This window comes from Letharia lupina, assembly GCF_014066315.1.
Source record: "Letharia lupina isolate WasteWater1 chromosome Unknown contig_10, whole genome shotgun sequence".
Lineage (NCBI taxonomy): Eukaryota > Fungi > Ascomycota > Lecanoromycetes > Lecanorales > Parmeliaceae > Letharia > Letharia lupina.
In genome coordinates this window covers 478,243-505,539 of record NW_023502979.1, presented here as the reverse complement: position 1 = coordinate 505,539, position 27,297 = coordinate 478,243, and the positions used below count along the sequence as shown (strand labels likewise).

General features: G+C 40.3%; 3 protein-coding genes across 3 annotated transcripts; all 3 read right to left on the bottom strand.

Annotated features, from left to right (window-relative positions):
* Positions 1 to 1,631: 1,631 nt before the first annotated feature.
* Positions 1,632 to 9,375, bottom strand: HO133_000161 (uncharacterized protein; the record flags this gene model as incomplete). Its single annotated transcript, XM_037291101.1, has 7 exons — positions 1,632 to 2,971; positions 3,022 to 3,488; positions 3,873 to 4,170; positions 4,233 to 5,138; positions 5,199 to 5,959; positions 6,010 to 7,786; positions 7,839 to 9,375. The coding sequence occupies 7 exons, from the start codon at positions 9,373 to 9,375 to the stop codon at positions 1,632 to 1,634; spliced, it is 7,086 nt and encodes a 2,361-aa protein (XP_037152536.1).
* Positions 9,376 to 18,264: 8,889 nt separating this feature from the next.
* Positions 18,265 to 22,080, bottom strand: HO133_000160 (uncharacterized protein; the record flags this gene model as incomplete). The annotated part of the gene is made up of 6 exons (XM_037291100.1): positions 18,265 to 18,522; positions 18,580 to 19,859; positions 19,909 to 19,954; positions 20,008 to 20,165; positions 20,233 to 20,709; positions 21,372 to 22,080. 6 exons carry the CDS (start codon positions 22,078 to 22,080, stop codon positions 18,265 to 18,267), a joined length of 2,928 nt encoding a protein of 975 aa, XP_037152535.1.
* Positions 22,081 to 23,019: 939 nt separating this feature from the next.
* On the bottom strand, positions 23,020 to 24,525 carry HO133_000159 (uncharacterized protein; the record flags this gene model as incomplete). Its single annotated transcript, XM_037291099.1, has 4 exons — positions 23,020 to 23,366; positions 23,417 to 23,961; positions 24,065 to 24,240; positions 24,427 to 24,525. 4 exons carry the CDS (start codon positions 24,523 to 24,525, stop codon positions 23,020 to 23,022), a joined length of 1,167 nt encoding a protein of 388 aa, XP_037152534.1.
* Between the last annotated feature and the right edge of the window lie 2,772 nt (positions 24,526 to 27,297).

The following is a 27,297-nucleotide window of genomic DNA, read 5'->3' as shown; positions in this document are numbered from 1 at the left end:
AACAAGCCGTCATCAATTTCATCAGGTTATGAGCCCGGTTTGACGAAAATCGTCGCCACGACGGCTTCCTTCGTAAGGGATTACTAAAGGTATTCTTACGTCGTACAATTAAGCTACAGAGTAGAGGTCCCGGTCGACGTCCGCTGCGTTAACACAAGTTGCAAATCACTACCTCTACGGCTTTTTCAGCGCATTTCCACACCTCTACGCATATCCTACGATACGATATCGACCACAACACTGTTAAAGGCAGAATATTGAGGGGCTTAAAGGCTTAAGCCAGGATACAGAGGAGAAAAGTGGAAGCGCACCAGACAAGGCAGCTAGGGGAGGACTCGACAGTTAGAAAGATGTCAGATGCCAGTGTCAGATGCCAGTGCCAGAGCCAACGTCGCCTGTGCCCGATGCCAGTGCCAGAAGCCCGTACATTTCGAAGTCGAATCAGTCACTCTATATACCCTACAACACGCCACAAAGTCCTCTACGGAGGTATTCGACAAGGCAGTTAGGGGAGGACAGTTTAGAAAGAGGCATGAAGGAACAGACACCCACTCAAAGCCTACAAACCAGTCACTCGATATACCCTACAAGCACTCTTCTCGATTTCCCTACGAACGAACGAGGTTTACAGGTTTAAGGAGGCTTCAAAGCAGGACACAGGCAATTGATTTATGGAGCTACAGCTACAGTCCCAGGGGGGAGCAAAGTAAATAGGTCTTCGCTGCAGGGGGAGTGTTGGAATTCAGCAACTCAGCCCTGTTATGCTTGGCATGAACTATAAGTAGCAGTACTCCTCCATAGAAAAACAACAAGCCGTCATCAATTTCATCAACCGGGGTCGTTCTTCGAACCAATCATTTCGAAGTGATTCCCAAGCCGAATTTTTCAGTTATACTCGTATGCCGCTAACGTCCATCCGGAGCAAAATGCGGCTCGTAAGAAGAAGCGGCCTTTGCATTGCTCACCGAAGACCCCGATTCCCCCGCAGCCAGCTCGTGCATCTGTAGCAGCAGACACCAGATCTGCCTCGATACACTGTCGAGAAACGATCGATCGATCGATCGATCTCAACACCGAGCAGACCGCTTCGAGCCGACCGAAGGCGGGCCAAAAGCCATTCCGGTCGTGCACTCCTTCGGCATCTCGCTGGCGAAGACGGTTGTCGCGCAGGGTTTCGTTGGAGGACGTTGCCGCTAAAGATTTGCGGGAGGAGGCAAGAATACCGTCCGGAGCGACATATACCGATGCTGGTACAGGATATCACTTGGAGTGTCGCATTTCACTCGGGAGCAAGGCTGGAATGATGTGTTCGATGGGCGATGCCATTTTCGCGCTCCCGTTTTGCTCGAGATATGAGTACGACGACTTCTGTTCTGGGAATCGGACCCTAGTGGCTCTCAAGGTTGACTTCAAAGTTTAAAGGATGGTAGGGTCTCTGGAGACATTGCCTTGAGGTCTCTTCAATCTTGTCGCAGATACAACTTCGATGACACAACTTGAGGGGGTCTTAGCCTAGAACCTCTTCATCCTTGCTCTGGATGATCATGAAACGGTACATTATCACTATCACCTGTTGTGAACGAACTATGCGTGCAGTAGCACGGCTACTTCTCCCCTCTAACCCATGCAATTCACACGCCCAGTCTATCATTACCAACATAATGCGCTCCACCAGCACACCTATACCCGCCCGCCTGCTTGATCCACTGGAAACCCTGACAACATACCCCCAAGTTCCTCAACCGGTCCTGTACCGCCTCCTCCCTCTTCTGCATGATCTGCCGGATCCTCATCCGCTCCAAGTCCGCCTTCGCCTGTTCTCGCTCCCTCGCAGCTTTTTCCTGCTCCATGCGCGCCTCTTCTTGCAGGCGCTTGAGCCGTTGAGCGTCTGCTTCGTCTCTGGCTTTCTTCTCCCGGAGGCGTTGGAAAGCGAGCTCTGCCTGATGCGCGGTCTCCCACGTGGTCGAGGCCACGTCTTCTAGGTGCCAAAAAGCTTCGTCGGAGATTTCGGGCTCGGCCTCGGCGGCGGCGATGTCGGTCTGCAGTTGGGTCCATATTGCGTCGGACACGCCGGCATCCCGTGCGGTATTTGGTTTTTGGGGCGCTGAATTTTCGCCTTCGCATTCGCCATCGGCGTCGGTATCTTGGTTTTCTGTGGGGTCAGGAGATTCATTTGAAGGGCTGGTGGTCTGGTCGGCCTGGGTCGATGATCCTTCCGTAGGAGCAGGAGGAGGCGGTGGGGCTTGAGACTGGTCGGCTGCCTTCTGGGTGGTCCTAAATGGGAGTATTGTAGGACGATTGGCGCATCGCTCTTGTCTCTCTTCCAACATGGCCTTGGTGAGGCGGAAGACGTCATCTTCAGAGATAGCCAATGCGTTTGAGGAAGAAGCATTTGCTTTGAAGACAGATCCCACCAGTGTTTTGGCTAGCGTCTTCATGTCTCGGGCATTTCCCCATGAAGGTAATGCGCTGAACTTCTTGAGGAGGCCCACCATCTTACCGTGGATCTGGCTGTCAGGGTCCGTCAAGGCAGGTGTCTGGATATTCTGCTTCTTGATCGTGAGCTCCAAAACCTCTAGGCACTGCCTCGGGCTCAGATGCTTGAAGGTGATCTCCTCTGGGAAGCGACTGGAAAGACCCGGGTTAATGGAAATCAGCTGGTTGATCTCTTGAGCGTAACCAGCGAGGACAACGAGAAGTTTGTCCATGTATTTCGGCTTCGTGAGTTGATCCACAAGCTCGTTGATCGCTTCGGTAGCAAAGTTGCCTTCTGCAAGTCGATAAGCTTCGTCGATGAAGAGGACTTTGCCCAGGGCCTTGTCGAGCTGCGCGCGGGTTTTGGGGCCAGTCTGTCCGACGTATTGGCCGATGAGATCTGAAGCGGAGCACTCAACGACTTCGACTTCAGCCAGGAAACCTAGATCGTAATAGATTTGGCCCACCTTTCGGGCAGTTGTGGTTTTTCCGGTGCCTATAGCACTGTGTCAGGATCGCTTATTTTGGAGTAACCTACAAACCTACCTGGGGGACCTTTGAAAAGGAAAGTGGTCGGTATCATGCCTCGAGGATCCAATCCCTTTGCTTTCATGCCCCGTGCAATTTGCTGGTAGCCGCCCAATTTGGCGACAATGTCTTCGCAACCCACAACGTCTTCGAAAAGCTTGTCCAAGTTAGTAGAGGCATGCGCCCCTCGGTTATAGTCTGGATCAAAGTCTTGTGGTTCAAAGACTATGTCAGATGGTCGCTCGGAGGGCTTCTTGGCGGATTGTCTCAGCTGATGTCGTTCCTTTGCAAGCCCTAGCTGGTTCTCGACCTCGCCAGCATTACCGAAATTCGGTCGATTGCGTCCTCGACTCAGTACCTCTATGGCAACAGCTTTTCCATCGTCTGTGGCCTCGAGATCTTGTGACTTCAACTTGAGATTCAAAATCTTCAACAAATCCTCGTCCGTGAAGTCTTCAAAACGGAAAGCATTTTGTATAGCGAATCTGAAGATAGAGGTCAGTGTGTGGTACTTGTTTTGTTTTCAAGTCCTCCGTGAAGGGAGCCAATATAATAGCACACAGACGAAAGGTTAGGGAACTCAGGAACACAGATGGCGCAAATCGAAGAGATATAGCCGCTCTCGGTCTCTGAAATTGCTTGTCAAGTGCAAGAGAGTGGCGTCAACACCATTTACAGACCATTCCACGACACCCATTTTGAAGATGGAAGAGGGCGAAGAGTGGGCCAAGATGGTATACAACAGCCGCAAGATGAGCGTAAGAGAGAATTCGTAGCAATGACAACTCCGAAAACAGGGCTTTGGGCCCACTGGTTTTGAGAAATGAGGGGCTTCGTGTAGACAAACCGGAAGCTTAGGGGTCGCTTACCTTCGCGAGAGGCCTGGATTGACGTTCTGGAACATCTCTACCATCTTGTCCTCGTATCCAAGTAAAAGGACGCAACGGTCTTCTCCTGGTACGCTCTGGACCTCGGCAACGATTGTATCAACAACCGCAGTTTTGAATGAGTCGGTCGTACTTCCGCCATCAGCTGTACCTGTAGAGAGCATGTACGCCTCGTCAATGATTAGCACTTTCCCCATAGCACTTGCCAAGATTGCCTTGGCGTTGGCCTCAGAATGGCCAATGAATTTGCCAATAAAGTCTGCCGGATTCTTGACGACGACTGCAGACGCGGGTAATTAGCCATGATCGATGGAGCTGGGGAATTTGCATGGCTGTAACAACCTTCGCCATTGCTGAGGATACCTAAATCAGCAAGGATCTGCCCATACAACTTAGCTACCGACGTCTTGCCGGTTCCTGGCGAGCCAACAAAGACACGGTTCAAAGACACCTCGATGGGAGCCTTCTCCTTGAGCTCGCGATAGTAGTTCTCGCTGATACGGTCAATCAGAGCTTGAAGAGACTCCTTGACAGCACCTAGGCCGATCATCTTTTGCATTTCATCCCATGCTGAACACTTTAGGATGGCTTTTGAGGGGTCTGGCCCGATAAGATCTTCTTTGTAAAGAAAGAAATCGTCTGGACGAAGTCCCCCTTTGCGCTCATGGGTCAGGCGTACAGCTTGGCGGGCAGCAATCTTGGAGTAGACTGTTTCAAGTGCTCTAGCGTTGCCAAAGCCTGGACGGCCACGCCCTCTTCCAAGACGCTTGACGACGATGCGCATGTACAGGCCATCTTTGCCGCCTTCGATCCTCATTCTCCTATTATATCGTTTCTCTATTCGCTGTTGCAACATCCACAATAGCTCATCGTCTTGATAGTCGGCAAATTGTAGAGTATGTGGCACGCGACTGGTGAGCCCGGGATTATGCTCAAAGAACTTTTCCATATTTTTGTTGTAGCCGGCGAGTATGAAGACGATCTTACCAACGTTGTTCTCCATTTCAGCAAGCAAAAAATCTAGCACCTGGTGACCAGCATTCTGGTTGTGTTCTTCTGTGAGTTGATACGCTTCGTCCAAGAAAAGAGTGCCTCCGCCTGTACCGAGAATGCCTTCTAGAATCTTTTTTGCGCCAGCAACACCATCATGAGCCAGACGTGCGCCCGTCGTTTCCACGAAAGTACTGCATGGGAGGGCTCCAAGGGATGCCAGAATTCTGGCATACAGACGAGCAACTGTTGTTTTGCCTGGCAAGCACCGTCATTGGTCATGTTATAGAAATAGAGCTGCAGACTAGGTGATCTTACCTGTGCCCGGATTCCCAAGAAATGAAATATTCAAGCGGTCATTTGACACGTCAGCATTTTGCCGCATGCTGACCTCGATCATGGCTTTGATCCGAAGAATCTGCAATTTGACTTCTTCCAGTCCAATCATATCCATGACGGAATCGATAGCATCGTTTCGGGCGTTATCTAAATTTTTCTGACGTTTCCACTCTTCCTTGGCTGGTGAATGGCGTCTATTGGTCCACTTAGGCGCTGGTGATTTGGCAGCATCGGGTGGCTGCATACCACGGTTGTTCGACGGAGTGGACGAAGCTTGCGTGGATATGGGACTGGCCTCATTTCCTGACGACCCTCCAGAACCATGTTGGGCATTCGTCAAGGAATCAAAAGCTGGAAGAGTCATGGCTTGCGCGCCAGCAAGATCTTCCTCTTTTTGGTGAACTGCCAGGGCTCTGTCTCTGGATAACTGAGCATCCCTGAGTCTCTGTCTCTCTTCAGCTAGCATTGCGTCGAGCTTGGCTATGTTCTCAATGTGCTCTTGTTCTTCTCGAGCACGCTTCTCTCGCTGTCTCAGGTCCTTTTGTATTTCTTTCTGTGCTCTCAAAGCCTCCGCTCCACATTTGCTGCACTCGCGTGGTGGTTTGTGACATTGCCAGGACCTTTCATGGCCCTTTGGGCATTTATCGTCGAGCATGTACTCGCACTGCACCTTTGAGTGGTCGGACAATTGATGACATCGCTGCGGACAGGGGTGGAGACCACAGCCGAGCATGGTGCCACTAGAGCTGTATTAGCACTAGGCCGGCACCGTGGACTAAGGTTTACTCACCATGGCTCTTTGCACCCTCCATCAGGGCATTCGACGTCGAAATCGTTTGGTTGACGCAATAGACAGGCTGTTTCACGATGTCGCTCGCACCGCACAGGAAACCCGTCATAGACATGGCCGCCATTCTTGAGTAGACCCCAGAGCTTAGTCCAAATATCCTTCCCTTTGCGAGCCTTCAGGAAAGTTTCAGGGTTGCCAATCAAAATTAGAGCGTTACGAGCTCGAGAGAGAAGAACATTCAACCGCTCGGCCTCAGACATGAAGCCAATGTCGTGCCTAGGATTGCTCCGCGTCAAAGATGCAACAACGATATCGCTTTCCTCTCCCTGATAGTTATCGATAGTTGCGAGCCGAATTTTCCGCTCGTTTGCGTTTACACTCGCAGGTTGCATAAGACCAGCGCGGACAAGATCGAACGTGTCAAGATCGTTGAGAACGGGGTCGTTCTCCGTACTTAGCACTTGTTTGAGAAGTTTCAATTGTCCGAGATATGGTGTCAAGACCACAAGATTATCCGTTCCATAGCCTTGTTGAGCAAGATAGCGGACGCACTTCAATACCATGTCAACCTCGAATCGATTTTGTTTCGTTGATATAGAACTCATGTCCTTCCCATTCGCCGTATCTTTGGCGTCGTCTTCAGGTTTGTTATGCGAAATAAACATCAAGTTGTTCTGGAACCCACTAAGATCAGGGCGAATCAGGGTTCTCGGGGCATCAGTGAGATCAGGATACGTTAGAGAGCGGACCAGAGCAGATATTGTTGGACGCATACGGTGCTGCTGAGTGAGTGTTTGATGGGGGAAGCCTTTCAGTATCAGTCGCTCAAACAGGGATCTGTTGAGATCGTAGCCGTCGCCTTTTTCTACACTCAAGTCGTGGTTCTTGACCTTGGGCCGTAATTGTTTGTGGTCGCCGATGAGCACCAATTGCTGCGTATGCGGACCAAAGCTTGTCAGGATGTGACTTTCCAGAATTTCACCAGCTTCTTCCACTAATACAACGTCTCGGGAAGCTGCTTGAAGCTCTTGCGTGTATTTCGCTGCAGCTGTAGTTGTACATGCTATGACACGTCTTGAGGCTATTATTTGGGCATTCCCCTTCTTGAACATGTTGTCCAGCTCGCTTTGAGCCTCGTTGTATTGTTCCGCAATGGCGTATAGCTCGGAAACCTTTTCTTTGAGTATGCCAAGCTTCCAGGACGACAACGAGGCCTGCCTTGCAGACACCTGCATCTGCCATATATCGTGTGCATTTTTGGGAACTTCGTCGGAAAAGATACCAGCGTCTTGGCCATTTGACCATCGATCGAAGAGATATGAGTCGCTAACAGCTTTGCCGCCTGGACCAACCATCGTCGACCCGTCTTCAGCTTCGGGCACTGTGAATGCATTGTAATAGTCTTCACCATCAGGAAGAAACTCAAGGTATTCTATCAAATCCGCCGACCGAAGGTTAGTCGACTTGTATCTATCGAATGCGCGCTCCAAACGGATAGTATGAGCTTCTATCTTTGACTTGAGGCCATTGATCTTGGTCCAAGAGGCGTTCGTCTGCCTGTATGTAGTAGACTGTTCGTACAGAGACATGCATTTCGTTCGTGGGGTCGACTTTCCCCCAAGCCGCAGCATCTCATCAGCCGGAATTCCGATGTCAAGTAAGTCTTCGAGGAACTGATCCAGAGCATGATTGGTAAAACAAACCACGAGAATTATCTTCTTTGTGAATCTGTAAATGGACTTGGCGATCAGAGCTCCAATAAATGATTTGCCAGTACCTATAACTCGTTTAGACACCCCTCATGTCGGGATGAACTGGAACGAACTCACCCGGCGGGCCCTGTATCAAGCTCACCCGCTGCTTAAGCCCTGTTAAAAGAGATTTCATTTGGGCTTCGTCCAGTCGGATTGACTTGGCGGTTTGCAGGACATCTTGGACATCTTGTGAGGGATCGTTCTCGAGACTATTGATCAACGCCACAGGTGCATGCGGAGGTTTGACCGGGACGCTATCGGGACTCCAAAGCAAGAGCTCATCCGCGAGGGACAATTCTCGAATTTCTTGAAGCCCTCGCAACACCGGTTCATAAGCAAAAACAGCTGTATCTATTTGCACTAGTTTCACATGCTGTGCAGTCTTCAGCTTGAGCAGCGACTTGGACGTGCTTGCAATGCCTCTGAGATGTAGCGCGATAACCGGAGGTTTGCGAGCGAGTTGATCGACGTCTCGATGTATGGTTGGAAAGGCGGCAATGTCTTCGTCCACAATCAAGCATGCTAAGGATTGATGTTTGAATAGATTCTGGTTGGCACGGAGATAGTCTTTGCGCTCTTTATTCTTCACGTTCGCTGGTTCAGTTGGGTCTAGGCGGTTGTCTTTGCGTTCCTTATCCTTCACTTTGGCTAGTTCGGGTAGGTCTGATAAACACTGGAGCCGCAGGGACCATGGTAGTCGCTTCTTTGGCTCTCCACAATCAACACCGAGAATTGTAAGTCCGTCTACCATTGTGCCTCTGTGGCGTCCTTTCTTCTTCCCCAAAACGATCTGAAGCTCATCGCGCAATTCCTTTAACAAGTCCTCGCGAAGGAGTCGGAACTGATTTTCAAGATGCATGGTGAGGCGCTTGTCTTCGTAAGCTGGATCTTCCAGTGTCTCAGCTCGACGAAGAAATGCCGGTTCCGCCGAGCGAATTTCATCGGCCGTGGGATGGATAGCAATTTCACGAAAGTCTGCGAAGTCATTGTCATGTCTTCCTCCTGGACCATGTCCATCGTCATCAACACCAGGTGCATCAAGACTGGAGATAGTATGTTTGATCTTCTGCCCCATTGTTCGTATTTCGAAGGCCGGAGAATTGAGGAGCAAAGCTTGGATCAAGGGATCTTGCGCAATAGCAGTATAAGAGCCACTGTTGCCGGAATTTTGGCACAGTAGCTCGTGTAGAAGCCAGGCGAAGCACTGTTGGGAGTCTATATTCAGTAAGGCGTTACGGAAGGACTGTAAGAAGCCGTTCCAGAAGATGGGCGGCTCCACCATTGGCCGAGTGACCTGGCGGACATAATCTCCCCCAAGAATCATCTTTAGCCCAGGATCTTGGATGTACCGAATCAAGGCTGCGGCTGGTCCATTGTGGAAGGAGGCGGAGGCGTCGAATCGAAGACTACTTTGCACGGCTGAAAGACCTGCTGAGCTTGATATGACTTTGTCAATGCATGTTGGTGGATCAGGCTGATCACATAGCGCCTCGATAAAAAGCTCTGCCTGTTTAGTTGTCTTCAATGATTGATCTCCACGCAGAATTGAATTGAAGTATCTTGCGAGCTTTGCTGTCCTAACAGATGGGTCAGCGGACGACGAGGAGAGCATTGCAAAGCTTCAACATCCAATGCCAAATGTGACTATAAATGGAGGAAAGGACGAGAGGGTTTCGTCACAAGAAGGAGAGCAGGCTATTGTAGACTGAGTCTGAGTCCTCTGTTCAACGGATTTACAGCTTCAGAAGGTTCGATGACACAAAAGTTGGGCATAAATGGAGATAGGCAACAAAGTGGGCAGAGCCAGCCTTGTTCGGACGGCCGCATAAAGCCGAGCACGAGGCCGGCAACAAATCAGGACATGCATAGACGCGGAGAGGCAACCAATCAAACATTGCATGTTTGAAGACGAACGAAAAGACGCTGGGCCCATCAATCTGTCTCCACTTTGTAACGAGACATCTTTGTAGCTAGTGAAAGCATGAATATCTTTACAAAACAGATCTTGAACTTGAGACGGTAAAAGGACTGAGCATGATCGGAGGAAATCCTTCGTTCTACGGAGCTTGGAGAAGAGTTCTCGGTGGATTTTGAAGGGAAAGCCAGCCGAAGATCCAAGTATTAGCGTGTGCAGAAAACGTTGGAATACTTAGCACTGAGATTATCACACACACACCACCAAAAATAATACTGAATAGATAAATCTTCTCCCATATCGCATTCTACCACCTTTCTTATTATATTTAAAACTTCTATATATCTCGCTTAGTGTGAGATAGCAAGGCCTCTTTTAATAAAACTACGTAGTAGCTATATAATTACGAGATCTAGATATATAATTAATAGAATAGATAGATTAATTATTAAATAAACTAATAACTAAAAAAAGAAGAAGAGAAAAGAGAACTTATAAGTATTTAAAACTTCGTTAAATATATTAAATACTCGCTTTAGCTATATAACTTGTAATCTAATAAATAATATAAGCGAGTCTATTAATTCGCTTCGAGTATTTCTACTCTTATAATTATATTTTTCTTTAAAAGATATAACCCTTAAATCTTATTATTATTATATCTTATAATTAAATACTATAAACTTACTAGTTCTATATATATTATCTATTACTAGTTTAAATATAGTCTAAATTAATATATATTATAATAACGTATTTAAACTATTTATCTTAAGATTTTCTTAAATATATTAATATATTTATATACTAAATCGCGATAGTATTACTTTATATATTATTATCTTAATTAATAAAATATAAATATATTATTACTTTATTACGATATACTATTATTACTATTATTATATACTATTATAATTATTATTACTTTAATAATTATAATAATTTTATTATTATAATTATAAACGTTATATTAGTAAATATAAAAATCTTACTTTTAATCTAACTTTTATTTTTTTTAATAATAATATTAATATTAATACTATTATAAGTAAATACCTAATTCTTTTTTATATCTATTATCTTATCTTTATTTATTTCTATTATAATATCGCGATAGCGAGCTATATATTATTATAATAATATAATATATATATTAATTAAGATAATAATTAAATAAGATTATAATTATTTAAATTAACTTTATATATAATAAATATCTCGAAGAATACTTTATAATACTTTATAAATAATATAAAAAGTATATTAATATATTAATAATAATATTAAATCTTCGCTCTTATAGCTCTATAAGCTATTAAATACTTATAATTATTATTATTTCTACGCCCCTCGCTATAACTAATAGATATTTATCTCTATTTTAAAGATATACTTAGCTAAAAAAGCTTAATAGCTTCTCTTATTATTATTTTTATCTTTATTTATAAATAAAAGAGATATTAAATAACTAAGAGATTACGCTAATATATATTAATCTCCTTTTATTATTATTATATATATACTCTTATATATAATTCTTATATAATTTATACTACGCTTTTTATTAGCTCGCGCTAATATAAATATAAATAATACTCTTATAAGAGTTATATATATATTATAGACTTAATCTTTTATTATTAAAATAATATTCTTATTATAACTTATATTAATAAGAATATTTATATTATTCTTTAAATATAAAGTAATATAAATCTTAATTAGTATATATTAGATTATATAGCTAATATATATAGCGGCTTATCGCATTAAGAAATTTTAATATAATATTACTATCTTCGTTACTTCTTCTACTACTTCTTTTATCACCTCTTATATTAAATCTTTTTACTATTTAATAAATCTTTTAAATAAAAAATTATTTTTTAATATAAGAGAATAAATAGATTAATACTAGATAGTAATAATTATATATATAATCTTAATAATTACTTTTCTTATTATATATAACATTTTAACGCTTTAAAATCGATCTATAAACTTTTTAATTATATTCACTAAATCTTTTAATTATAATTTTATTTATCTATCTAAATCTCTTACTACTACTACTTTCTTAATCTTTCTTATTTTTTAATTTCTCTTAATAATTATATTTTTAATTTTATCTTAAATATTAATTTATATAATTTTTTTACTTACTTAAAGTTCTTAATTACACCTTTAATATTTTTAAAATATTTTATTAATTTTTATAAAGTTTTATAAGATAAAGAATCTTTTTAATTAATAAGATATTTAATTTTATTTTTATAAACTCTTTTATCTAGCATCTTATTAATCTTCTATTCTTCTTCTTTATTAATTAAAATTACTTATAATTTTAAATTATTTTTATATAAATACTATAGCTCTAATAGCGATATATAAAATATAAAATAGATTTTTTTATATTTAGTTAAGAGATCTAGTTTATAAATCTATATATTTATTTTCTCTAATATTTTAAAAGATCTAAGCTATCTATAATTTAATTTCTTCTTTAATTATAAAATATATATATTTAAGCTTTATAATAGTATTTTATTCTCTTTCTTAAAGATTATAATCTTATAATTACTATTATAATACTTTACTTATTACTTTAATACTCGCTTTTATAATTCTTTTAGATATAATCTTATCTCTTATAATTAATTTATTCACTCTATAATAAGTAATACTTTTCCCCTTAAGATTCTATTCTTAAAAGCATTTTTTAGATCTACTATATATCTTATTAATAGCTCTTATAAAATCTTATTAATATTTATATATATACTATTATTATATATAAACGCCGCTATTAATAAGATCTCGAGTTAATTATTTTATTTATAATTATAATATATTTATAAATAGTATTTTAATATCTAATTTTATCTCTTAATTTAATTATTAATTTAAAAATAAAATATAATATTAAGTTTACACTTCGCACTTAGATATTAATATAATATTATTTAGAACTTACTTATAAATAAAGAGTCTTAATTTAAAATTAAGTTATATATTATATTATATAATAATATAAATTCTTATTATAAGATATTAATAAGATTATTAGCCTTTAAATTCTTTATAATTACTATATATATTATATATTTAATTAATTTATCTATTATAATTAAGATAATATTATAAATTTTATTAATATATAAATTTCTTATAAATAATAGATTTATAATAAAATCTAATATTATAATATAAAATAGATTTATATTATCTAGAAAGATCGATGTTAACTCGCTATATAACTTATAATAATAAATTTATATTTTTTAATAATCGAGATAAATACGAATATACTCTACTATATTACTTATTATATTTATTTAATAATATTTAAATCTAATACTCTTTTTAATATATTTACGAGTAAAGTATCTAGTATTAGAATTATTATAATTTATATAAAAAATCTCTTTCTTTATAGTAAGATTATTAAGAATATAAATTATAAGACTATAACGTAATAGTCTATTCTTATCGACTTTTTATTTTAAAAACTTATTCTATTTAATAGCGTATTTTTAACGTTACTCCTTATTTATAATAAAAGTATTCTTATATTATAATTTAAGTAATTATATTATTATTAATTCTTATAACTTTAAATAAAATCTCTTTAACTTTAAAATTTAATAAATTAGAAATTAAGATAATATTATAATATCTAGAATACGTATTTATTTATTAAATACTCTCTTATCTAAATTAATAACTTAAATATCTATAATAATAATATTATTTAATTATTTTATTAACGCTATAAATTTAACTATAATAAATATACTATTATATTTCTATAAATTAAATTAATATTTCTAATTATAAAGCTTATTTCGTAAGATAAAGAGAAAATTATTATTATTATTCTCGCTATTATTTAATTTAATAATATTAAATCTTCTTAATAATATATTTATAGAATTAAATTTTTTCTTATAATATTTAATTATAAAGTTAAATATAGCTAATTTCTTAATCTAGCGAATCTAATTTATATTAAACTCTTTTATTATTATAAAATAATATAAATTATTATAATCTAAAATTATATAAATAGAGTACTTATTATTTTATAAGTAATATTTTTAATTTTTAAAATCTAGCATAATTATATAAAGCTTCTTATTATATATATTCTAGTAAAACTTAGCGCTCTTAAATTTATAGCTAAAAAAAATAATAAAATATTATTATCTATCTTCGCTTAGTTAATTAAATATATTATCTATATTTATATTAGAAATATTAATCTTTATAATAAATAGTATTTTCTAATTATAGTATTTTAATATAAATACAATAATAAATATTCGCTTAAGTATTTTAAAAGTTTTATATACTTTTTTATTAAATATAAAGAATAATTTAATCTCGTCTTTCTTTATTTTTTAAGTTAAATCTATTAAAAGCGTAGCTATCTATAAAAAGCCTTATATAAATTATTAATAGAAGTTTATAAATTTTAGAAAGATTAAGATATTTTTAATAGATTCTAATTTTAATTATTTAGTAATAATCTTAATACGCGATAACTTTATTTAAATATCGCGTTAATTTATTAAGAACTCTAGAAACATAATCTTATTATAATTAAAAATATATTTCGATAATTTTATATAGAGTCGATATTTTAATAGTACGTATAGTATTTTATATATATACTCTTAATATAACTCTTTTATTTCGAAATAGATTAATATATTATTTAAGTATATTATATAGAAAATATCGATATATAATTTAAATACTTTATTTATATAAGTTTAAAAGATTATAAAGATATTTATAAAATTAAAAGATATTATTTAATATTTAAACTAATTATAGCGAGTTTAAAAAATAATTTTTTACTTATTTTCCTTTTATATTTATACTCTATAATATATATTATAAATATTAATTTTAATAAAATACTTTATATATATAAATTTTTTTAAAATTTCTAAAAGTAATAATGATAAGTAATTATTCTTAATAATTATCTTATTAAGTCTTTAATAATTAATATATAATTATAGTAAATCGTTTAATTTCTTAATAAATAGTATTAGCGAGTTAATCTAACTAATTAAAAATTAAATTTACTTTCTCTTAAGTATAATATTTAAATAATCTTTAATCGCTATAAATTCGTTATATAATATATTATAAATCGAATTATTTCTAAATAGTTTTTTAGATAATAGATTAATAGAGTACTTAATCTAATTATACGTATTAAGATTATTAAATAATTCTTCTAAGAAGACTTCTAATAGATTTTTAAATTATTTAGATATATTAGAATTATCTAGTTATATAATATTATACTATATAACTTTATTATAATTATTTTTATTACTTTTAAATAGAATCTAATATAAAAATATAATAAACGCTTATCTTAAATTATATATAATTATTATATTAATTAATAACGTAAATTACTTTATATTTATTATTATAATATCTATTTGTTTTTTATTATTTATAAAAAAATCGCGATAGATTTAGAATTATTTATATTAATAAATATTTAAATTAATATTATAAATTTAAGAAAAATTAAGAATAAGATTATATTCTTATATATTTATAATATATACCTTTAAGATTTACTCTTACTTTTTTTCTTAACTATTTATAAAATTAAAGATTAAATTATACTTCTTATATAAGAATATTTAATAATTATTAATAGTATATATTATTATTAACGCGTATTTAGATTTAGAAATCTATATCTCTTTAATAAAAGATTATAATACGAAGATTTTCTCGCTATTAATATCTATTAGAGTAATTATTTTATACTTTTTATTTAATATAATAATTTTATCTTTTAATAATAGAGAGTAAGATTATTATTTAATTAATAGTATATTTAATACTATAGCGATAAGTATTAGACTTTATCTTTTCTCTTACTTAATTTATAATTATATGCTTTATTACTTATAACGTAGTTTAAATATTTAAGCGAATTCTTATAATACTCTAATTATTTATAATTATAGTATTATATCTTAATAAAAAACGTCTTAAACTTAATATAAGAGTCGTTATCTTTAAATTTAATACGCTTAAACTTTTAATCTTATAATATTAATAAAAATAAACTCTTCTTTTAATCTTATTAGCTCTTTATATATTATCTTTTAAGCTTAATATATTATTAATTATTACTTTTTTAATTATTTATCTTATTATTAAAGCGAGTTTTATCTAGAATAGAGAGCTCTTTTATTTTTTATAATTTTTACTTTATATTCTAATATTATTATAATAATATAATATAAATAATAAATTAAATAATCTCCTTTATAGTTTCTAGAGAAATTTTCTCTATTACTTTATCTTATAAATCTTTTATATATTTTAGATTAATTATATAGCGATCTCGCTATAATTAGAGTATAGTAAGATAATTATTAAAGCTAGTTATTAACTATATATCTCTTATAATTATTTTAATTAATTAATATTCTATATTATAAGACTTAATAATTAAATTATAAATTTAATTTAAATATTATCTCTTATATTTCTTTTAAATAGATTTCTTAATATTATATAGTATTATATTTCTAATATTTCTTTAAATCTATTTTTTAGTATCTATTAAGAGAGTAGAAACCTAGCGAGTCTTTTTTTTATTTATATAAAAATCGATATAAGATATCGAGACGATAAAATTATTATAATCTTAAAAAAATATAATTATTAAGCTATAGTTATTAAGATATTATATATTAAATATCTTAATAATACTTATCTTCTTATAACTTAAATTATAATAGTAATTATCGCTATATTTATAGCGATATTCTTATATATTCTATATTTTAATTAATTTAAATTTTTTAATAATTAGTTATTTTTTAATATTAAACTTTAAAAGTTAATAGCGTTAAATTTAAATTAAGTCTATAAAGTAAGAGTCTTTATTTATAAATAAAGGATTATTAAATATAATATTTTAATAATTATTATTTTCGTTAATAATATTATTAAAATTCTTATTAATATTAAAATTAAAATTATAATTACTTAATTATATAATAGATATATTCTAATAAGAGTTATCTATTAAATTAAAAATATCGCTAATTAATTATAATAAAACGTTTTTACTTTATAAGTTAATAGAATTAATTCGCGAGTTATTTACTATAGCTAAACTAAATAACTTTATATAAATAAAATTATTAGAATTATAAAATAATAAGATTTCTTTTAATAAAACTATATAATAGCTATATAATTACGAGATCTAGATATATAATTAATAAAATAAATAGATTAATTATTAGATAAACTAATAATTAAAGAAAGAAAAAGAGAAAAGAGAATTTATAAATATTTAAGACTTCGCTAAGTATATTAAATACTCGTCTTAACTACGTAGCTTATAATCTAATAAATAACGTAAGCGAGCCTATTAGTTCGCTTCGAGTACTTTCACTCTTACACTTAGCTAATTTCTATTATTTCGAAATATTTCTTATAATAATTAAGTATAGTACTATAGAAGATTATATCTTTAAGGCGAATATAAGGGAGTTAAATAGAGCTCTTAATAAGTACGATATTTAGAGAGATTTTAAAGACTAAACTATATTTGCTACTACTACTATTACTTTAAAGTTATTAAGATCTTTATCTATCGCTATTAAAACTTAAATATCTTTAAGTCTATCTTAAAGCCTCTAGCTAAAGTATTAAAAACTCTTAATTATATAGTAATACGATATATAGTAAATATAGAGTTCTTTATTACTTTCAGATACTTAATTATCTATATATTTATATTATCGATAGTAAGAAAGAGAGAATATCTAACTACGTCGATTGAGAGGTATTTCGAAATACTAAGATAAAACACTAAGGATCGGCTAAGCGAGATATATAGGAGCTTTAAATATAATAAGGAAGGTGGTAGAATGCGATATGGGAGAAGATTCATCTATTCAGTACTACTTTTGGTGGTGTATGTGTGATAATCTCAGTGCCAAGTATTCCAACGTTTTCTGCACACGCTAATACTATTCTTAACTCGAATAGTGCTAGCGGTTCCTGTGAGCCCCCAATATCGAAGTATCTTCATATTCCTCACCGGGTCCGACCATATGGTTATATCTCAGGCTGCGGACCAACATGCTGAGGTCTTTCTGCTCTCAATAGCGTTTTCAACCTTTGCTGGTTCTTTCCATGACCACAGATCAATGTTTGGCGCCATTACGGAGTACCATTGCCAATCGTCTTTCCCACTCGTCATCCCAAACGAGCCTCTGGTGATACTTGTAGTGGGCGACTTACCCGGAAACTTCTTCTGGTGAGATTGGAGCATGTTCGTGTACCAGCGGAGTCGAGGCTTTCATACACGATGCCAGTAGACTTTGACGTTGGCGCACGAAAGGGTCAAAGCGCCGCATAGTATGTCGTATCTTCCTCCCAACGTCCCAGGAGCTTCGCATACCCATCTTGCCATGCGCTCGCGCAACAGATCCAGCATCGTCCCTCCTAAACGATCTCAAAACGGGGGTCAAAATTTACTATACATACACTACCCGAACACCTACTGTATCTATCTTACAACTCCCCATGCTCAACCCCATTCCCGTCGCCACCCCGACTCAGATCCGGCATCGCCATGATCTTCACCACCAAACTCGTCCATCCCGTAAAATGCTGCGTTCTCTGCCCAGCGCCCGTTTCAGGGTTATACTGCTCCCACGCGAAGCCCGTCCGCTCCCATTCATTGAAGACGTTTTCGACGAGGTTCTTGCGAAGGGAGGTGTAGATTTCGGTTGCTTGGGACTTGTGAGGGCCGGGTTGGATTGCGATGTCCTAGGTATTGTTAGTGGGATGTTTGTGGAATACTTAAAGGCAACAGTCTTGACTGACGTAGAGGCTTTTTACGGCGAGGTAGTTCATGTTCATCCATATCGGACTTCTCCAGTAGTTCTCGTCTGTCCCATAGAATTCATCGCTCATGCTCAGACTTCTTAGACCGTAGTCGCTCCATAACTCTTCAGGATCGCTGATCAGGTCCAGTATTGCCTTCAACCTCGGACTATCCGGTGGCAAAAGACCAGTCAAGAATGGGAAGATGGATATGTATCCCTTGTGGCAAATACGTACGCTTTCCTCGTAGTCATCAATGGTCGCATCACAGTACGTCCCTGCTTTGTTATCCCAATGCAAGTCATCGATGTTCCTGACAATTGCTGTCTCGTACCCTGTGAATTCATTCGCATCATCGGTTTCCCCAATAGTTTCAGCGATTCGTCGCATTGAGCGTGTCATCATGCCCATCCAACTTATTAAATCGGTGTGCAGCTCTCCTGGATGCGGTGGCTGCGGCCGAGGGTAGTCGTCCAGGCCAGAGGTCAATATGTGACGGGTGTCTCTGCCTCGCCAGCGGTAGCCTTCTTTGGTGGAGAACGCTTCTCGGTCATAGGACTTGATGTCGCCCCATTGGGTTTTGCGGAACCAGAAGTAGTGGCGCTTTAGTAATGGGTAAAGATCGCGCAGATAGTCCTTAGCGACATCAGAATTCTGCAAGTGAGCACTGCGAATAGACTCGAGAGGGTCGTCCAGCCCCTTAGTAGGCCACTTCGTTTGCAGCTTGTCGATCAGGGATTCAAAGATTAAGAATAGCGTGGGAGGGTTGGCGTAGTGTGGATATTGGACCTGAAACTCTTGGGGCACCTTGCTGCGGGCTTCTTGACCCAGAATCTGCTCTCGCCCAATCCATCCATCTTCATCCATAAGGTTGAACCAGCTCCGAACGATCTCTAGCGTCAGGTCCATATCCCAGTCGGCGACGGGTATCAAGTGGAACCCTTCATCCCACAGAAAACCCCGAGGAAAGAATGGTCTAGATGGTATGCTCGTAAACAGCTCAGAGGGTCCTTCAAGCCTTACACCTCCTTGGCGCATACGAGCTTCTGCGGTCTCTTGCCAGAAACCTTCATTTTCCTCTTCATATTCGGGAGCGTATGACTTGTCCACGACGGAATCCCCATAGAAATAACCGATACCTCCGATGAGATTCGAAAACATAGATTTGGCGAAGTCTTGGTACTTCGACTTGTTGAAAGGAGCTTGGGGTGCCAGTAGCTTTTTGAAACGGTGCGCGAATTGGGTAGTTGCTTTCTCGATGGCTCCACTAAGATCGTCCGCTTCTGATAGTCAGTGATTGGTGCAAAGAAGTGTTGAAAGTTGGCTTACACGTGACAGGCGCCTCAGCGGACGCTGAAGAATAAATGATGTCGAACTGTGCTGCCTGTCAATACAAAATCTAACAACGACCCCGAAGCACCAGCTGACCTCGAAAGAACCCTCGAAGACCTTCTGCACAACATGCATATTCCCCTCCTTGATGTCGTTGCCTACTGTGAACGTCGCCCAAGGTGGTGGTGCGTTCTCCTGTCCATACTCAGCGATCATGGCATCAATCTCTTCTTTCATCTGAGAGAAGATGAGTGCTTCACTCAACCAAGCAACAAGTCAGCTAACGTGTACCAAAAAAACGTGGATTGTGGATTGACGTACATTTAGCCTGCCACATGGCTCCTTCAGGTACTTGCAGACTCGCAACCATTGTTCGATCTAGAGGCTTGTTCTCATAGCTCTTGTGGTTTGGAGGTGGATGCAGGTTGCTATTTGGTCCCTCGGTGACTTGGAGCTTGAAGTCTCCCAGCTCATTGCTTGAGCCTTCCATTGTCACAGGCCCTACTATCCCCAGATCGTCCCTCTCGTTTTGCACACTTAGACTCCCGAAGCCCTCCATTCCAGCGTAGAAGAGCACGGTACTCATCAGCCGGGCTGGCGCGTCTTCTCTCGGTGTTCCTTTGACTCGGACGCCCCAGCTGCCACCATGCTGTCCTCCTGGTATCTTAATGAACTCGGTCGTAATGTCTATTGAGTTGCCCGCATCGTGTATGGTTTGGCGCCCGCCATACCGCACATCGTATTCGTCCCACCCGTATCCAGCCATACCCTCATGTTGTTCGCAGGTATGCCGGAAGTCTATATCGGCATTTGGTCAGCAAATATGAACCCGGGCTGTTTCCTAAAAATTGTAGCCACATACTATTCTGCACTCCTTGAAAGCTATCCACCTTCGCCCATATCAACCCTGTCAGCAACGACTTCGGTATCCTCGGTCGAACCCCAAAATATAAGTTTGGCCGGTAAGGACCCCATAGCAGCGAATCGTTCGAGACTTTGGCTTTTTCAGAAAGGACATGTTGTGCAGTGTCGTCCCCAAGGATCAATGAAAACAGCGAAAGCAGAATCCCGAGCGCGGAGAGGCGCCATAGCTGCAACATCACTCGAAGAAGAGCCACGACAGAAAGTAACCAGCGCAATGGCTCGCTGAAGCTGGGAAGAAGACAAAGGAAATGTTGACTTGTGGACACGAATAGCCTCGCGTGGGAAATTTTCACGGTTCCTACCCTGCGCTGGTTTCAATTCTCGTGCAGCAGTCATGCATATAATGTTCCACTATTACAACGAATAGAGCCCGTGAAATCATTTGATGCAAATCCAACTGGCTCTCGGACTCCTCATATGTTCCATAAGACACCCTACACCCCACTCAAGATCATGGCACGGAACCCTAACTACAACCCCACCGATACTTCTCCGGATATCGTCTCGTCACCTCCTCCCCTGCCATCCACTCAAACCCTGCGTAGCATAACTCCCCTGCCCCTGCCCACCCTTCCCATCATCACTTTCCACCGACCGCGTGGAGCTCCCCCTCCCCAGCCTCGCCTTCAACCTCTCCTGCGCACTCCCACTCCCCGAGCTCCCAGGCGGAGGCCCCGGACTACTCGTATCCCTCCCACCACCTCTCAATTGCTGCTGCTGCTGCTGCTGCTGAGCATATGCCGGATTCTGCGTCTGATAGCTCCCAGCCCGTTGACTGGGCAGTGGGCGTACATTGAGACTTTCTTGCTGTTGCTGCGGTTGCGCACCCATCCGTCGCCCGCCCAGTGGCCCTCGTCGCAGACTGCCTCGCTCTTCCACCGGCGACTGGGCGCCGGGGCCTGGAGAGTCGGACCACAGATCGCTCAGCCCTCTCCCTTGCCCCGGTCTCTCTGCCGCATCGCTCGTACTTGAATTGCCACGTAGACTGCCCATGGGCCTGCTGGTCACGTATGGGTTCTCTTTCTGTTGCGCTCTTGCGGCTTCCCGCGGATCTGTACCCAGCCATGCGGGGAACGGGCGGCCTTTTTCGGTGTAGTAAGCGCGCAGGACGCGGGAGACGTGCGAGTCGTCGGGGTCGGTGATGTTGGAGTCGTCTTCAGAGGTGGAGGTGAGGTTGCGGCGGAGGGAGGCGTAGCGGGAGGTTGTCGATGTGAGGAGGGAGTTTAAGGTGCTTAGGTATGACATCCTTGGAAGAGGATTTGGGTGAATCGTTAGAAGAGGGTGATGGGGCGTGGGGCGAAGGTGTGGTGGTGGTCTTGATAGGGTTGAGCTCGAATCCGATGTTTGTAGCCGAAGATAGAGGGAACGCAACAAATTATTGACAACTCGACTTATATCAAAGCTTAATGGCTTACAGAATTTTCGATCGACGTAATTTGTATCGCATCGAATCTTCGGCTTCTGATACATATTGTGTAACTACATTGACATTCCCTACTGGGTTTCACAAAAAGACAGGCCTGTTCAGAGGTATGTACTTAGTTTCATGAGGAAACGCGAAATACTAGGAAATGCGAAATTTTTAAATCCGATAAATCCGATTTAGATGGCTACTACTATCATGGCCATAACTACCACTACCACTCATTCAAATGGCCTACTACCATAGTCTACCATAATGACCATTGCTACGGTACCATAGTCGCCGCCTGTAGGCTTGGCATAGTAGGTGTTCCTGCCTTAGACTCAGATGTGGCCTGTTTTTATCTGGCGACATATGTATCTAAGTAGCATTCGATACCCCGAAGGCTTCACCGCAGCAACAATAGTAAGGTGGAAGAGGTGGAAGAGGTAAGGTAGTAGAAGAAGAGATAGTAGAAGAAGAGGTAGTAGAAGAAGAGGTAGTAGAGGTACGATTTTCACGAAATGGTAGACCGATAAGGCCTGAAAACGGTGAATTGGGTTCTCCGATATAGAAGCCTTGGTAGCAAGAAGGAACCAGATTTTTTTATCCTTATTGTGCGGAGTTGTCATAGAATTTTGGTGAGAAGTAGGCATTTGAGTGTTGGACCGGACTTATCGGATCTAAAAATTTCGCATTTCCTAGTATTTCGCGTTTCCTCATGAAACTAAGTACATGCAGACGGCCGAGGTTCCCTTTTTACACATTGATATTCAAGCTTCTCATTTTTTGCTCCTCTGCCCATATGCCTTTGTAGCATAATCTCCATCCTTGACAATCAAATCCTGTGGTCTGTAATCGTGTCTTCCGGAGAAGTATGATTCAAGAATGTCCTTGGTGCCCTTCGCATAGCGGGCCTGGGCATCAATCGATGTACCAGACATGTGAGGGACCGTAGCGTTACCGCCACCCATGGTGTTCTTGGCGTAGCGGAGAGGGTGGTCTTTGGGTGCTGGTTGTGGGAACCAGACGTCGCCTCCGTAACCACGGAGGTGGCCAGACTTAAGAGCTTCGGCAACATCCTCCTTGACAACGATGGCACCGCGGGCGGTGTTGACAAGCCACGATCCTGTAGCGGCCATTTAGCAGAAGCAGTCGAATTGCGAAGATTCAACTCACCCTTCTTCATTTTGGAGATCAACTCCTTGTTGAACAGGCCTCGAGTCTTCTCGTGCAATGGGCAGTTGATGGTGACGACGTCGCACTGTGCCAACATTTCCGCTAAATCGTTCACACGTCGGCATCCAATCTCCTTCTCAATTTCGGGTTTAAGGGGTTGGTAATCGAAGTACAGCAACTCCTTGCAGTCGAATGGCTTGAGTCTTCGCAGCACACGCTCGCCAATACGGCCAACAGCGACTGTACCTACAACCTTGTTCTCAAGATCATATTCGTTCTTAGCAACAGCGGCTACATTCCAGTCTCCACCCGCGACTTGCTCATGGGCCGGGACGAAGTTGCGAACGAGGGTGAGGATAGTCATGAGGACATGCTCTGCCACCGACACGACGTTGGAGCCAGTCACTTCCGCGACGGTGATACCACCGTTGGTTTTGTTTGCAGCATCGAGGTCAACGTGGTCAGATCCAATGCCGGCGGTGACGGCAAGCTTGAGCTTCTTAGCTTTGGCGAGTCGCTCAGCGGTCAGGTAGCCTGGATGGAAGCTGACAGCAACGAATGATCAGCCGACGGATTCTGGACGTGACTCTTTCTCACGAGGTTGATTCTACTCCCAAGTCAATTGCTCTCAGGTATTGCCAGACTCACGGTGTAGTAATGATAATCTCAGCGTCCACCAGCTCTTGGTCGAACTTGGAGTTCTCGCCTTCTTTGTCCGAGGTGGTGACTAGGGTGTGACCCTGCTCTTCGAGCCATTTTCTGAGACCAAGTTCATTCTCGGTCGTTCCTAGCATCTCAGGAACCTCTCTCGCGTGCTCATGGCCCTGTGCAATTCGTTGGTTAGCATGAGCTTTTGGTCATTAGGATTTGGGTCAATCGGAGAAATCCACTTACATCGTATAAGACTAGGAGTACTTTGGACTGGATTCCAGTAGTACTGTCAGTATTTCTCGGGTGTCTGAGGAGTTGGGAACAACCTGTAGTCGGGACGTGGCAGTCAGCGTTCGTACCCCGCCGAAAGCTCCCCGCTGGACCGGGAGAGCAGTCCTTGAGAACAGAAGGGAGGAAGCAGGTCGCGAAAGGCGAGAGATAGAGCGAACAAATACCATAATGATTGATAATGATTTGATTGCAGATTTTGACCGGTTGTTAGACTTCAATTGGTTTTTGTTGAAGGGCAAGGAAGTCGAAGGGGCTGTTTTTTTGCCGGAAATAATGGCGGGATGCTCTACGGCTAGGCCGGAGTACGTCAGTAACATTGGCATCGGCAGACGTGACTATCCAACTTACGGCAATTGAAATATGGCTAGACTACCTAGGGTTTGTTTCAGATAGGAGAACACTGCCTTGATATCGAATAATAATTGACACGAGATGAATCTGTTGTTAGGGAAGAAGTCAATGAGTTCGCGGTGGGTTATATGATTAATTGCTCCCAAATTGCGGGGCCAGCGGACGCAAATGCTCTTCTCCGCATTTCTGTTCTCGTTACGTCAAGCATCGACTTTGCCGCTGATGCAAGACCGGAAACTTTCCTCCGTTCCCGGAACATGGAAGCTCTCGGACTGCGGGGTCATTTAGCTGGTCAGACGAGAAGCTACTCCCGAGCCTACCGTCAACTACCGTAAGCTCTCCTCACTTAACACCTCATGTCTTCCACTCTAGCCATTTCAGCGGTTGCGATGCCAGAAGTAACTTAGATCATCCCTTGCTGGCATCGCCGACCTGTCTATAGTGCGCACCAAGGCTGGAGCGTGCTGATAAGAGAATAGCAGCAAAAAGGTTCTTGACATTGCAAATCAGCCTATGGTCAAGGATAGTAAGACTCAAGGAAGCGAACAAAAGGTGCCAAGAACCCTTGGAATCGATCTAGCAGCAGACGTGTTACGTCAAGCCTGTGATGGATCTTCTATCCGTAGCAGCAAGTATAGCAGGTCTCGTAAACATCGCATTAGGATTCTCTCGCACTCTTCGCTCCTCCTACAAAGCTGTAAAAGACACAACCAAGGACACACAAGAGGAGCATCAGCTAGAAGTCGGAGGTCTTCGTCCTCCTGCACCAATCAGACCTACGCCTGTTGAGGTCTCATTGTTTACTGAGAGTCCCAGTTACAAATTCTTTCCGTCTCCATCGAAGACCGGACAGACCATCAGCGAATGGAGCAGTGAATATCTTGCCACGACCCGTGACGAAGCAAATTTTTTAGCATTTCCGTCTCTTTATGGACCGAATGGGGTGCCTTTGCGCGAGTTAATTATGCTCGCTACACTGAGAGCTTCTTTCGAACTGTCGGGGAATCACTGGCTGAGTGGTGAGATCGGTCCAATTTTTCGGGCTGTTGGCGATGCAAGCTTACCTACGGATTGTTCCTTCCTAAATGCTTTCGTGCGCGAGACTTCTGACTCATTCGGTATTGATGCCCTGCAAGAACGACTTGTGTCAATGCGTCTTCTTGTCGTTGAACCTGCAACAGGAAGATCATCTTCACTCGTGAATGGTACACTGACGAGCGAATCTGGCGCACTTCTAGCACCGTGATGATTACACACTTGATGGTCCCATTGTGGGGCGATTCGGACGGAAAGGGTATCATCATGGACCTGCTGTATGTGTCTCTAGAGATGCCAAGCAAGGGTGTGTCTCCGCTTGTAGAACGACACAGAGAGGCTTTTTATTAACATGCTCGTCTTTTCGCACTCGAAACCTTGCGAATTAATCAGACCATACTCAAGAATGCTAAAGGCTATACTGTAGCGCTGGTATTGCAAGTGCTGACGCACCGCTACCAAGATGGGGATGAGGAACTCATGCTATTTGCAAGAGCATGGCCATCCTCCGTGAACGGTTCTGACTGGGCGATAATGTTGCTGTCTGCAGAGCTAACAGAAGTCATTTCCAGTGGCGATTCCAGAATCAAGACGCCGCTCACCACTCGCATTACAAGCCTTTTGTCTTGGAAAGGAAGAAGACAACGCCGGGCCAACGGTCTAATCGGATACCTCTTGGTTGAGTATTTTAAGGCTGCGGGGCAACGCACGGGAAATCCTTGGCCAGTAACATTGTTCAATTTGCTATGGACTGGGTTGAGGGTGCCTGGTCTTCGGGCTCTACAATTGAGCGTGCGGCTCTTTGCTGTGTTTTTGCCAACTTCCAGATGATTCCAACTCTGGTCTCTGGAACATTAAATACATCTACACTGGTGTCACCCAAATATCGCCTTCTCTATGGTCATCATCTCTTGCGAACTGGCCATCTCAAGCAAGCGGAAGAGTGGTTGGCGTCCGCACTCATGTGTTACCCTGGCTCCCAAATAAACACGCGATTTCAGGGATGCTGATTAGACTCGGCTGTTGGCAGCATGCAGAGACGCGGCTCACTAGTATTGAATATGATGCAAAATTTCAAGATCCATATAGACGAGACTCCCATTTCGAATACGTTTGGGTGAAGTTGCAGAGACGAGGATCCTGTTAGGTCTCTATCAGGCCTGAGTGCCTCATGGCTGTAGGAAGGGTGAGCTATGCGGGTCCTCGGCTGGAAAGTGCTACCAGCACCGCATCCCTCGCGCATGATAATTATGTTCAATCGCTACGGTTGACACTTGAGATGCGACATCTAGAGGTACGACTATGGGAGTGGTCTCTGCAAAAGGCTCTGAAGATAGCAAAAGCACTGGTGATGAAGGTCCGTGGTGCCTTCCTCGCACGAGTGTTGGTTCAATGGATCACACAACAGTCGCTTGCTTTAAGTAACCGGTTGGTATGGGCAGGAAAGGTGACAGCTGCGTCGTTATTACTGCAAGATATTATTCACAAGTACGTTGAAGAGGACGAGTGCACTCGACTGACTCAATCTCATCCAAGGGCGATCTCGAAGTGGT